Below are 14,276 nucleotides of genomic sequence, written 5' to 3'. Positions count from 1 at the left end.
ACACCACAGCTCATGGCAGTGCCAGATCCTTAACTTGTTGAGCGAGATCAGGGATTGAACCTGCAACCTCATGGTTCCTAGTTGGGTTCGTTAACCGCTGAGCCCCAACGGGAACTCCTCATTCTCTTTTTATACTTATTAACATGTTTAATAAATACAGTATTATTCATATCAGATATATGTTTTATATTTTATGTTTTTCCTATTTGATTGGTTAGAGTCTAAGATGTGTTAAAGTATTTAGATGCTGGTTTTTTTTTTTTTTTTCATCATTTTCTCCTTTGATTAAAGGAGTCTATAGACTCCTGCATTTTTTTAAAATGACCATTTTAGTCTACTTGATGCTTTTTTATTTTCTTTTTGCTGTAAATTCTACTTTGATGCTTTTACATTATTTTTGCAACAACTGTTTTCTGTTTATTTGTATTTTCCTATTATGTCATTGTTCAACTTGTTATTTCTAAGGCCACAGAGTCATTCTGTATTAGGTGTTCATCTTACACCAAATGATTAGAGTTTGTTTATTTAGACCGTCTGAGAGTTTTCTCTGTTTTAATTTATTTATATTTATTGTCACAATAGAAATATTTTTCTTTCCTTTTCTTTGTCTTTTTATCATTTTTACTAACCAGTTTGAATGCTTTTATGCTATTTCTTTTAAATGTATTTTCTCTGTTTGCTCTATTTTCTTTTTTTTTCCCCCTATGGACTTTGCTTTGGGTTTCCTTTGAATTGCTAAAATATAATTAGATACATAATTCTCTCTAGAAAGGTCTATCTCTCTGCAGGATGAGGCAGCGATCACACTTTTATTTCAACAAACTTTCCCCCATCCTCTGCACAATTTATTTGTGAAGTCTCTCTGAAGGACTCTGCTGTCTTAGTAAACTCCTCTCCCAGGGTGATGGTCGTGCTCTACATGGGATGTGACTGTCAGCCCCAAGTCACTTTACAGAATCCCCAGGTTGCCCCCATATTATCTTAGTAGTAGATCTTACCACTCAAAGAAGTTGCCTCTTCACACCCATCACCACCCTTTCCACCCATTCCTGTTCACATGTTATAGCTCTTAGACCTCTTTGTCCCCAATGACACCGATGACCTCTGAATCCATTAACCTGGAGTGACCACATGGACCACAAAAAGATTCCACATGGAGGCCTTCTTGCCAGTCTCATCACCCACCTAACACTTCAGGCTTGAGCTGAGGAGTAAAAGGCAGGAGGCAGAGGGTCCAGGGATTGGCTACTGAGATGATGGAGGTGGAAAGCAATGAAGCTTTGCATCAGAGCAGTGGCAGTGTCATCCCAACCAGTTTTCACCTTCATATGGTTCAACTTAATAGCAGAGAAGGAAAGATGTGGGCAGATAGGAGAACTACGAAGAAGACAGAGTCAAAAAGAAAATGAATTTGAGGAGTGAGATAGAGGGAGAAGCCCAGGCAGAGGCCTACATCCCAGTTTTCAATGACTGAGTGGGTCACACAATGCCCCCACCCCCTGAGGTCTGTATCTCAGGAAGGGTGGCCCATTGTGCAGTTTGAGAAGGCAGCTGCTCCTCTCTGATGTGTTGTAGGGTCTCTGCCTTATCCTGGTCGAGATACAGATCTGCGAGCTGGAGGAGTGTTCAGGTCAAGGGTCTAGAGTGGAGGTCTGGGCTTGGGAATGATCAGTGAATTGAGAGCCACTGAAGTAGGAGTGTTTGCAGTTAAAAAAAAAAAAAGAATAGAGGAAGCCCACATTTGAAGGGTGGATACAGGCAGAGAAGTGCTTACAAGGAAACTTATTGGAGAATAGAGCCAGATTGATGAGAAAAGCCATGAGAGTGAGGTATCACTGGAGCCTCAACATTAGAGAGACCTAGAAGGAAAAAGCTATGAATGTGGACAAATGCAGGAAAATGGTTGAGTATTGATAATAATTGTAGCAAACAGTTACTGAGAACCTATTATGTGCCACCCATTGTTCTAAGTAGTATATTAACTCCTTTAATCTGCATAATTACCTAATAAGGTAGATGCTGTAATTACAGATGAGGAAACAGAGGCACAGAGCAATCAGGTAACTTGTTCCAGGTGTGTACAGGTGATACACCAGGTGATAAACCAGGACTCGAACCCAGGCATTCTGACCCAGAACCTGAGAACTATACTATTTTCCTTCTTAAATAAAATAAAGATTGAAAAAAGTTCCCTGGTGGTGCAGCAGGTTAAGGATCCAGTGTTGTCACTGCAGCGGCTTGGGTCCCTGCTGTAGCATCAGTTCCATCCCTGGCCCAGGAACTTCCACATGCTGTGGATGTGGCCAAAAAAAGGAAGAAAGAAGGAAAAAAGGAAAAATGAAATTTTAAAAGTATAGCAGAGTTCCTGTCATGGCTCAGCAGAAATGAATCGGACTAGTATTCATGAGGACGCAGGTTTGATCCCTGGCCTCGCTCAGTGGATTAAGGATCTGGCATTGCTATGGCTGTGGTGTAGGCCAGTGACTACAGCTCCGATTCGACCCCTAGCCCAGGAACTTCCATATGCCTTGACTGCAGCCCTAAAAAAAGACAAAAGAAGGAGGAAGAAAAAAAGAGAAGTGAGAAGTCAACCCCTTCCTGTTCCTCTTGCCTCTTAAACATGTGATATGGGTCTCTGCAGGAATTGGGGAGGTGATATTGAAAGGGGGACATTTGTGTGGGGTGTGGGAGCGGGGAGGCACTTTTGAGATAGGCTTGGCAACACTGAGATGAGGGATTGGGCTTCAGGTGAGAATGGGATGGATGATTAGCCAACATAGGGTGGAACCTGGGTTTGTTGAGAATACAGGAAGGTTCCAACAGCATGTATAGTCTTTTGAAAAGTCCAGATCCGGAGTTCCCATTGTGGCGCAGTGGTTAACGAATCCGACTAGGAACCATAAGGTTGCGGGTTCGGTCCCTGCCCTTGCTCAGTGGGTTAACGATCCGGCGTTGCTGTGAGCTGTGGTGTAGGTTGCAGACGCGGCTCAGATACCGCGTTGCTGTGGCTCTGGCGTAGGCCAGTGGCTACAGCTCCGATTGGACCCCTAGCCTGGGAACCTCCATATGCCGCGGGAGCGGCCCAGAGAAATAGCAAAAAGACCAAAAAAAAAAAAAAAAAAAAAAGAAAAGTCCAGATCCCAGAGACCATATGCTCCAGAGAGGCAAGTTTCAGAGGAGGGGTGGGGTAGCAGTCCTTGCCAAAGACAGGAGGCTGAAAATTCCATTTGTGGAGTGGGGCAGTACAGGTATGAGCATGTGGCTGAAGCTGGTTGGAAGATGAGGCCATTGGCATTAGGGAGGTCCGGGGCCTGGCTCATGTCCACACAGATACTCACATCTCCGAAGTGAAGGGGACACCTGAAGCTGTTAACTGAAGTTTAAAATCTTTATGGAAATAAGCAGTTTGAGAGGGAGTCAGAATGGAGAATTCAAAGAGCGTTGTCACCCTTGGATTCCCAGAAACTGACAGTTGTGCCTGGGGCATCCTTGCTCGAGATGTTGTTAGGTAATTGAGCTGGACTGTGTTGCATGGGGAGGCAAATCAAGGTAAACCCTCCTTGGCTTATGGTAGCTTCTCCCTCACCCTTTGTAAGAAAGCTGAGATATTAGGAAGGAATTTTTCTCAGTGCTTCCCTTGAAACAACAGTGAAAAAATGCAGATGGGGGCTTCCACACCATATTTGGGTTGTTTTCCCTGCATGCAAGCGTTACTTCTGAAAGCCATTAGAAATGTTGCATGTGGCGATTCTTCTTTTGCCAGTCACCAGAGCGTGGCCTTTTTACCTTGTTTTGAAAATCCCAGAGTTCCCACTGTGATTCAGTAGGTTAAGAACCTGACAAAGTGTCCACGTGGTCCCACAGCGATGGTGGCTTGACAGTGGGTGTCAGACCTCATGGGGCCTGGTGTTAGACCTACTTCTGATTTGGGGGAGAGGAAAGCAAGAAATGAAGCTGCACTGAGATCACGGTCTGGAGTTCCAGCTCTGCCTGCAATTGGTGCTTGTGACCAAAAAAAATTAAAGCAGGCGTTCCTGTTGTGGCTCAGCGGATTGAGGACTCAGTGTTTTCTCTGTGAGGATGTGGGTTTAATCCCTGGCTTCACTCGGTGGGTTAAGGATCCAGTGTTGCTGCGAGCTGTGGTCTAGGTCACAGATGCAGTTTGGATCTGGCGTTGCTGTGGCTGTGGTGTAGGATGGCAGCTGAAACTCTGATTTGACTCCTAGCCTGGGAACTTCCATATGCCACAGGTGCAATCATAAAAGAAAAAGAAAAAAAGAAAAAAAAAAAGAAAGGAAATCCATGTCAATTGCCAGAGTGGCATCCTAGTAAGACCTCTCTGGGTAGTTCTGATGGGAAGCCGAGACATAAAAGGTTTGGGGGCGGGGCAGCTGTGATAAATGCCTGAAACCACTCCTTTGAAGCTGACTCCTGCCTTGTTTGTTGCAGGTGATATTTGAATCTGTCTCTTTGAAGGGTCATCCTGGCTACATCGCTGTGGACGAGGTCCGGGTCCTTGCTCATCCGTGCCGTAAGTCTCTTCCGTCCTCCTGACTTCACTGTGCTCCATCCAGACTGGGTAGCTTGGAGGCTGCCATTCTCCACCCCCGCCCCCCATTCATTCAGCTCACAGACATCTCTCACTCTCTCTTTTTTAATCCCTCAAAAAGTGCTTACATACTCAATGCAATCAGTCCTGAATAAATCCATAATTTCGCTGGCCTGTTCAACAGGCAGCACCTAGAGGAATTTGCAGAGAGTGGCAAAACATCTTCGTCTGAATCTCTCTTCATTATTAAGGGAGTCTAAAGTCCTGATTGTTTATTAGAGGGATTCAGACCACTGAAGTGGAAGAATTAGAGGGCTTTGGATAGAATCTTGTGCAATTGTCTTAAAAAAAGAACGACACCAAAACACCGAGCAAATTAGCACACTGTTCACTCATAGGGAAAAGTACCCCAAAGCTATTAATTCTTTCCAAGTAATTTTAAACACCCTCATCAACTCCGCGTAGGTGTAGGGAGAGCTGTCTCATGGTGGTTAGTATTAGGGTCCAGTGTCAAGAGTTCTCCAAGGTATTCCACTCCTCTGTGCCCATCCGGTTTCCCCCGGAAGTTCTCTCTCTCTGCCGTATTAGTCTAAGATATTTGAATGTGTTTGAGCCAGGAGCTGTGGCTCCCAGGTTCATGAACTCTCAGAGGGGACAAGTCCAGGGTGCAGGTAGTTGGTGTTGCATTGTATCTAGTGACATTTGGTGGGGGGATTTTGAGCAAAGAGGGGTGCATAGAATGATGGCAGCACCTGGGAGGGCTGGTTGGGTTGCCAGCCCCATTAGTTTGTTAGTGTCTGCCGATTGGAGATTCACATTAGTTTTCGTGGCAGCTGACGGATTCCTAGGTAACTCCTACTTGGGCTTTCTGCTTCTTCCTGATGGCCATGAGTCATGCTATGGGCTCTGGTAGAGTTTGGTTCCCATAAGAGATGTCATATGTCCCTGTCCCTAGTTGCCCTTCATACCTCCCATACCTACTCATGTCTGCCCCATCCATGCTGCTTTCATTGGAATGATCCTTTCAACTTCAGCTACAATGAATTTGTCAGAGCCTGAAGCATCCCTTCCTCCTGGCTCTATAATGACATTGTTGTAATGTCATTGTCCTAGAGCACCTTCTCTGGAGGGATCTGAGACAAGTTCCAAGGGGTTTTGGCAAGACAGTATTTTAGATGACTGTGTTTGGTATCAGTGCAGGAGAAACCCTTTTGTCAGAAATCAGCCAGCTTCTCAGGAAGGCTGAGAGCCTATTAGATTCTCCATGGCTCTAGCTTCAGGTTTCTACCCTGTGGGTAGAATTCCTGAGCCTGGAATTTTCTCAGATCAGTCTCTCTGTTCAATTATGCCCAGCAAATGCCTCTGCAAAGCCCAACTTCATGTGAAGAGGGTCCCAGAAATCCTACAGTACTGTAGGGTTTATGTAGTGGATATGCATGTGAGTCCCTCTTCCCAGGATTAAGTCTTTCTCTCCCTTGACTCCTGGGACTCAGCATCTGCTGCCCAGTTAAGAATGACTGACGTCAGACCATGCTGGGGGATGTCTACTGAACCTGCGGTCCATTGACCTCACACACTCAACCCTGCACAACCGCCAGGTTTGAGTCAGTCTCTCTGAAACCAGCCTTCAGCCTTCCCCAAGTCCTTTACACATCCCACCCTTGGAGGGGACACTCACCTTGGCCACGTCCAGCTGCATGCCTGCTGACCCTATCCTGGATGTTTGCAATGGATCTTTCTACAAGGTGATGTTTGGCTCCTCCCAGAAGACTCTGGCCTAGATCCCAGAACTCTGTCCTCCAGTGGGAATTTTTACCTCCATGATGAAACCCAGCCTGATGCTTGTCTCTCATCTCAGCCTCCATGCTGCCTCCACCATCCATGGTTGGCCATTGCAGCCCCGTGCTTCCTTCTCTTAGAGAAGTTGCCGTGGGTGAGGGTTCCCTGGAGGGCTTTGAAGGACTTTCCACCACCCAAGTGTCCTGGTGGCTCTTGGAATCCTCCTCCCACTGGGGCTGCTTCTGACTCTCGGATTTCTCTGATAGCTTCTTGCTCCTCCTGCTGAAGAGGGTGGATTACGTGATTAGGAATTGCTGAGAGCTGGTTACTCAGCACGTGGGCCATGGGACATCACCCAGGATGACGTGACCATGGCCGTGTTCTTGTGTCATGTGCTTCAGCTGAGTTCAGCCTAAATGCTTAGGAGACTTAAGCTTAAACTCCTTAGAAATCAAAATGTGGAGTTCCTGTCATGGCTCAGTGGTAACGAACCCCAACTAGTATGCATGAGGACTCAGGTTCGATCCCTGGCCTCTCTCAGTGGGTTAAGGATCTAGTGTTGCTGTGAGCTGTGGTGTAGGTCCCAGATGCACAGATCTGGCCTTGCTGTGACTGTGGCCCAGGCCAGCAGCTGCAGCTCCAATTTGATCCTTAGCCTGGAAACTGCCATATGCCATGGGTATGGCCCTAAAAAGCCAAAAACAAAAATAAAAACGAAAATGAAGAAATCAAAATGTGAGAACCCTGTGATAGCGGCTGGAAAATGTTGAAAAAATTTCATTTAAATCCACATACAAATGCTGGTGGTACATGTAGTCCTCAGAGGTCAATTCATAGCTCCTAAGTTGTATGGAGTTGAGCAGGGCCTAGCAAAGGCCCCCTCTCAAGGTCCCACGCTCTGCTTACATCCAGTCTGGGTTTTTATTCATGCTTTCTTTCTCTGAGTCAATTATTGTACCTCAGCTGTGTGTCAGGAACTTCTGCTGAACATAGGGGACACTTCAGTGGGCAAGATAGGTTAGATCTTTGTTCCCATGTACTTGGCAGAAGGACTGAGGAAGGAATGACACTAAATAAGGAACTGATATTAAATAAGTCACTAATATAATTTCAGATGGTGACAAGTGCTATGAATATAATAAATGTGACGGATGGATGGGGTATGGGAGGGCTCATAGACAGAGTGGTTGGGGAGGTGTCTCTGCAGACATGGTCTGAGCTGAGACCCAAGCCATAGAAAAAGGTCACTGTATGATGGTTTGGGGAGGGGACTTTCTAGGCAGAAGGAACAGCAAGTGCAGAGGCCTCGCGGTGGGTATCAGCTTGATGCTCCTGGAGTATCCTGGGCATTGAGTATACGAGAAAATTGTTTCTGGGCAAGAGAGAAGCAGGGTCCTGAGCAACATTAAGAGTCATTAGATTTTAACCAACGTGCAGGGAGGCACTGGTGGAAGGGTTTATCCAGAGAATTCCTATGATCTTATTTAATTGTTAAAAGATCACTTTGGGAGTTCCTGCTGTGGCTCAGCAGGTTAAGAACCCCACATAGTGTCTGTGAAAATGCAGGTTTGATCCCTGGCCTTGCTTAGTGGGATCTGGTGTTGCTGTGGCTGTGGTGTAGGCCTGCAGCTGCAGCTCTGATTTGCCCCCTAGACTGAGGTGCAGCTGCCACCGGTGCAGCTGTTTAAAAAAAAAAAAAAAGGAAAAAAAAAAAAGATCACTTTGACTGTTCTGTGGTGGGGGTACAAATTGAAGGGAGAAGAGAGAAGTCAGGTGACCTATTAAGAAGGAAGTTCTGGAGTCTTGCAGGAGATGGTGGTGTCCTGGACCAGGACTCAGTGGTAATGGCACTGAGACATCCATTCACCATTCAGCACGTTTACTGAGCATGTACCGCATGCCAGGAGCTGATTAAGAACAGATTTATGGGGGTGATGAAGAGCAGATGCTTTCTTTGCCCTCATGGGCTTCCCTTGATGTGAAAGAGACTGAAAATAAAACAAATAATCAGATCAATTATCTGATCAATAACAGAGGACGTATCAGTCAGCTATGGCCACCATAACAAAATAGACAGACTGGGTGGCTTAAGCAGAATTTTATTTTCTTGTGGTTCTGGAGGCCCCAAGTCCAAGCTGGAGATGCCCGATTTGGTTTCTTCCGTGGCCCCTCTCCTGTGCTTGCAGATGGCCGGCTTCTCACTTTGTCCTCACGTGTTCTGTCCTCTGTGCCCCTGGTGTCCCTCTGTGTGTCCACATGTTTTTTTCTTATAAGGACACCGGCCAGCCTGGGCTAGAGCCCACCTCATAGCCTCATTTCAATTTAATCACCTCTGTAGAGTTCCTGGCTTCAAATAGGGTCACAGTCTGAGGTATTGAGCAATAGGGCATCGCAAGGACACGGTTCGCCCATCACGGGCACTAAGCCATGCTACAGAGAAACCTAGAGCACAAGGATGGAGGGAGGTGGTGGGCAGAGTAGAAATCATTTTAGGAGGTAGAGTCACCTGGTCCTAGGTGATGGGGTAGCGTAGGAGCCAGGGGAGGGTGCACCCCTAGATTTCTGGCTTAACCAACTGGTCAGTGCAGGCGGAGGTGGTGTGATTTTGGGGAAAAAGTGCTGCCTTCAAGGTACAAGGCTGCTTATGGGATCGAGAGTCATGCAACCTGCTGGTGGCTTCTGAACTGTCCTTTGGACCGACAGTGCTTTTCTCCAACCCCAGCCTTAATGCTTTTATGACTTCACTCATAGATTGTTAAACATTTAACTCTATTTTTAAAATTTTTTTAAAAAAGCATTCTCTTTAGGTCATTGGGCTTTGTAATTCTCCATTCCATTCTCTAAAACATTAAAAAAATTTAACCTGTGGTCGGCGTTTATCAATAAGCGATGCCACTGAATATTGCAAATTTCTAGGAGGGTGCTTAGTGCCTGATTTGCCATTATATTCTCGACTGATCGATTTGAGCTGAAGTTAGGACTTTACACACCCGCCTGGAAGCTTCCAAAACAGTGATCGTCGGGTAGGCGTGATACTCAAGAGAAGTGATTTCCCCTTCCAAACTGAACCCTCTCGTCTATATTTTATAGCCCATTTAACATTTTTGTGTTATTCTGCAAGTATTTTAGCCGTAGTTACCCTCTGCTGCCTTTCTCTGTGTCAGCCATTAGCAGGGCCACCGCAGTTAGAACTGTGTATGATAAATGTCAGCACAATTTTCCACTTGGTTTCAAAGTTTCTAGCTCCTAGGCTGACTTTTAGAATTTGAAAAAAAAAATTTTTTTCCCATCGCCACCTTGCAGGGCCATGTCACTGAGCCTGCGGAGTGTCTGCTACACGTTTTTAATGTATGTAGTGCACTTTCTCCCCAATTGTGTGGCTTCCTACTGAGCGCTGTTGGGTTTAAAGAGCAAGATAAAGGGCACAATAATATGTCTTCAGATGCTGCACTGACATCTGCAGGAGTTTAAATGTCACCAACATCAAGGCATTTTGCCCCAGATGCAACGGCCAGTTTTCTGTTAACCCCTTTCTGTGGCATCCTGCTTTGGGGCGCTGGGTCTCCGTGGGAAGTGAGTGTGGGATGCTTCAAAAAAAATTATGTGTACATGTACGGGTAACTGGGTCCCCGTGCCGTACAGTGGGAAAAAAAAAGAAGTGTGTTGGGGGAAATAACAATAAAAAATAAGTTAAAACCAAACCAAAACAAAAAGAAACATGAGTTGGTGGCAGATCTGGACCCCCGAGGTCGAATGTTTAGCCAAAGGTTGGTGAGTTGAGGCACGTGGAATAATTTTTTCCCCAGAGCTATAGATGCTGGGGGGAATCACAGTTGAGAGAGCATAGAGCTTAGGAGTGGACTTGAGTTGGGGGGATGGGAGGAGGATTAGGGAGGCCAGGGGCTCAGAGAAGTGGTCCCCAACATATGGAGGGCCCCCCAAAGAGAGAGATCTGTCATGAGCTGGAGATGAAGCCAGGGCTCAAAGAGTAAGGGTGTGTGGGGGAGAGTACCAGGCAGGAGGAAGGTGGGCTGGATAGGTTCGTGGGTCCACGCCCACGATCCAGGGCCAGCATTCACATGACGCCACAGACGATACCTGCAGAGATGGGGGCACCCCTGGGTTTATGGGCTCAGACCTGACAGGACTGGCCAGTGGAAACTGTTCTACGAGAGCTGGGTAGCAGAGACCACAGACCAGAGGAGCATGGCTGCAGAGGTGTTTTCTGAAGTCTGCAGGGTGTTTTAATAAATAGTCAAGATTTTAGAATGAGGGCTTTCACCAAAAACCTGGATTTCTTCCTTGTCTTGAGAAATCAGATCATCAGCCACCTGGAGCACAGCATTGTCGCATGGCCTCCATCTGCTGAATTTTGAAACAGCCACCCCTTCTAATAGGGCAGGAGGTCTTTATTCAGTTCCCTTAAGTGCCCACGACTCATTGCCCCCTCCATGCTGAGACTTGTGTCAGATACCAGTTATTATTGTGCTTGTAGGGTTGCTTTTTTGATACAGAGAAAAAAAAATTGTTTTGGCTTTTTAGGGCCACACCCGCGGCATATGGAAGTTCCCAGCGTAGGGGTTGAATCAGAGCTGTAGCCTCTGGCCTACCCCTCAGCTACATACAGCCACGCCAGTTCTGAGCTGTGTCTGTGACCTACACTGCAGCTCATGGCAATGCCAGATCCTTAACCCACTGAGGGAGGCCAGGGATTGAACCTGCATCTTCATGGATACTAGTTGGGTTCGTTACCACTGAGCCACAGTGGGACCTCCAATCTAGAGAGATCTTTATTTTACCCAAGTCTCTATGAAAAATGGGAAAGGAGTAATGGGGGCAAGGCGGTGGTGGTTTAGTTTTTGTTCTACAACAGAACTGGTTTATTCCTTTAACTGGCTCCTGCAGGCACATGCATTCAACATCTCTGCTCCATGTAAATCCTCAGGGTTTCACCAGAATTATTAACTCCAGGGGCCATTCAGCCTCTAAATTCTCTACCACCGAACCTAGAAGGGAGAGAAGAGGAGGGATTGAAGATGAAATAAACAGGGCAAGGGGTGTGCTGCTGGGAAGAGGGGGGAGGAGACAGAGCAAGCAGGGGATGCTGATCCAAAGACAAGCCATTTCTTTTTTTTTTAATTTTAAAATTTTATTTATTTATTTTTTTGGGGGGGCCGTACCTGCAACATATGGAAGTTCCAGGTTAGGGGTCCAATCGGAGCTACAGCTGCCGGCTTACCCCACAGCCACAGCAACTCGGGATCCGAGCTGCATCTGCGACCTGTACCTCACAGCAATGCTGGATCTTTAACCTACTGAGTGAGGCCAGGGATCAAACCTGAGTCCTTATGGATCCTAGTCGGATTCCTAACCCACTGAGCCACAGTGGAAACTCCCAAGAAGATCCCTTTCTTTTTTTTTTTTTTGGTCTTTTGTCTTTTTTGTTGTTATTGTTGCTATTTCTTGGGCCGCTCCCGCGGCATATGGAGGTTCCCAGGCTAGGGGTTGAATCGGAGCTGTAGCCACCGGCCTACACCAGAGCCACAGCAATGCGGGATCCGAGCCGCATCTGCAACCTACACCACAGCTCACGGCAACGCCGGATCGTTAACCCACTGAGCAAGGGCAGGGACCGAACCCGAGACCTCAGGGTTCCTAGTCGGATTCGTTAACCACTGCGCCACGACGGGAACTCCCAGAAGATCCCTTTCTAATTACACAATCCCAGAGGTTAAACAATTGCCTGGGGTCCCCAAGGCTAAGGGGAGACATACCTTGGTAAAACCCAACACAAAGCCTCCCAATGTCGAAACTAAGACTCTGCACACGCACATCTATTCCAGGCCATGGAATAGATGTGCCTTCCCCCCTTTAAACTGGAGCCATGAATAGGTTTACCAGGTCATTCTGTTCCCACTGAAGAATTGACTTGAACTGATAGTTCCAATAATAACTTTACAAAATTATACAGAAGAGCAAAAAGGAAACAGTTTCAGACAATCAAAGCAGCATGACATTTATCAGGTTGACTAGATACCCAGATCTTCAAGTCTGAGAAGCCCACAAGGAGAAGTCTTCCCTGGTCTTGGGCTCTTGAGGCCATCACCTTGTGGGGGCTTGGAGGTGGCCCGAGGGGGACTTGGAGCCATTTTCACCTGTTTAAAAGCCTGAGCAGAAGGTATATGTTTTGGCAGAGCATGTCTGCCTGATCACGCCAAGGTCCTTGGCTTTTGCTGAGCGTTGCCAGTGGTGATACCATTTGGTAGAGCAGAGAGTTCAAAGCATGAAGGACATGGGGACACACGGCAGGAGAAGGGATCCCTTGTAGTAAAATATTCCAGAGCAGTGAGAGAGTGTGGAGAGTTAGCATAGCCTCACCTGTGACTCTGTTCTTTGGAGTCTGGGCTCCAGGTGACACCAGTGACTTCCCTTTGCCCACGAGACCCGAGAATGTGCTGGTTCAACCCTGAGTTGGGGGCTAAAATGGACCTGGACTGAATTCTGTCCCTGTTAGTAGGGCTGTGTGGTGTGGGACAAATTCAACTTGGTTTCTAGTTCTCTAAGAAGGAATAGTAATAGTGTCTGCTTTATAGGAATGTTAGGAAGTTAACTTCAATAAAAACATGTAAAGCTTTTATCACAGTGCCTGGCATCGTAGGGGCTTTCAGTAAATGACGTTGTTCTTATTGCTTGTCCATTTGGATATTTGACTTCCTCTGCAAAGATGGCCAAAGGCACTCATTGGGCCTCCTTATCCTCTTAACAACTCTCCATGCGATCACCTTCCAAGGGTATGTGATGCCCAGTTCATCATGACTTGGCTGATGTGATACAGAGCCTTGGCACTTCTGTGCCTGGATGAAGAACCTCATTCTTCTAGACATAGTTATCAACACAGTCGTCTTTGGAGAGCTGACATTGGTGAGGACCTCTCTCCACAAACAGGGAAAGAGAGGGACCCACGTTACCCCACATAAAACATATATCTAATTCTAGAATCAGTTGCCCACCGAACATCGTGAGTTTTGTATGAAAGCCCATCTCCCATTTGCCAAGGTCCCACAGCAAATGTCCCACCTCCATCCCATCCTTAGGTGCCATAGCTTAGAGTGAAGACTGCAGAGGCTGATCGTGTCTTGAATTCGCTGTGCCTCACTTCACTCACTGTAAAATAGAGATAATACCACCACCAACTGCACTGGGTTAAATAAGGTCTGGAGTGTAGACACTGCACGTGCCACCAATCACATAGTAAGCACTCAGGGAAAGCTACCACAGTTCTCCTCCCCCTTTTCACCATCCTCCCCTCTCTGCCCTCCTCCTCATCTTCCTTGGCATCATCACTGAGGTGATGGCATCATCATCAAAGGTGCTTCGCTTCAGTTCTCTTCTTTCTGCTCACCCAGGCTACAGGGTGGTATCTTTTATGCTGAACCCCTTACCCCTCCAACTTCTTCCTCCAAACATGGCAGTCTTGCCCCACAGCTAATAATATGGATTTTTGAGGCTCTCAGAAATATGGAGTCATGTCTTGCCTCCCCCAGTTTCTGGCTGTCGGTGCCAAACTGTGGAGCCCTTCAGGGCATTTTCTTTTTATTTATATATTTATTTTGAATTGAGTGAATTTTATTATATTTATAGTTGTATGACCATCATCACAACCTAATTTTAGAAACTTTCCATCCCAGACCCCCAGTCCATCCCTCCCCCTCAACCTGTCCCCTTTGGTAACCATAAAGTTTTTCAAAGTCTGTGAGTCTGCTTCTGTTCTGCAGATAAGTTCATTTGTATCCTTTTTTTAGATTCCACCTATAAGTGATAGAATATGAGGTTTATCTCTCATTGTCTGACTAACTTCACTTAGCATGGTAATTTCTAGGTCCATTCATGTTGCTGAAAATGCCATTATTTCATTCCTTTTAATGGCTGAGTAATATTCCACTGTATA

At 46.4% G+C, this 14,276-nt stretch overlaps 1 protein-coding gene across 14 annotated transcripts in view; it reads left to right on the top strand.

Annotated features, from left to right (window-relative positions):
- The window catches only part of PTPRT (protein tyrosine phosphatase receptor type T), a 1,176,585-nt gene that overhangs the window by 441,076 nt on the left and 721,233 nt on the right, over positions 1-14,276 (top strand). For all 14 annotated transcript variants that reach the window (XM_085003959.1, XM_085003963.1, XM_085003956.1 and 11 more), the window contains one exon: positions 4,450-4,531. In XM_085003959.1, the coding sequence (XP_084860085.1) occupies positions 4,450-4,531 (82 nt within the window). The remainder of the gene's footprint in view (positions 1-4,449; positions 4,532-14,276) is intronic.

The sequence above is a fragment of the Sus scrofa genome, chromosome 17, assembly GCF_054392235.1.
Source record: "Sus scrofa isolate SSC_HxYL_T2T_F1_AM1 chromosome 17, Sscrofa_HxYL_maternal_Yorkshire_Landrace_v2.0, whole genome shotgun sequence".
Classification (NCBI taxonomy): Eukaryota; Metazoa; Chordata; class Mammalia; order Artiodactyla; family Suidae; genus Sus; species Sus scrofa.
This window is presented reverse-complemented; position numbering and strand designations above follow the sequence as displayed.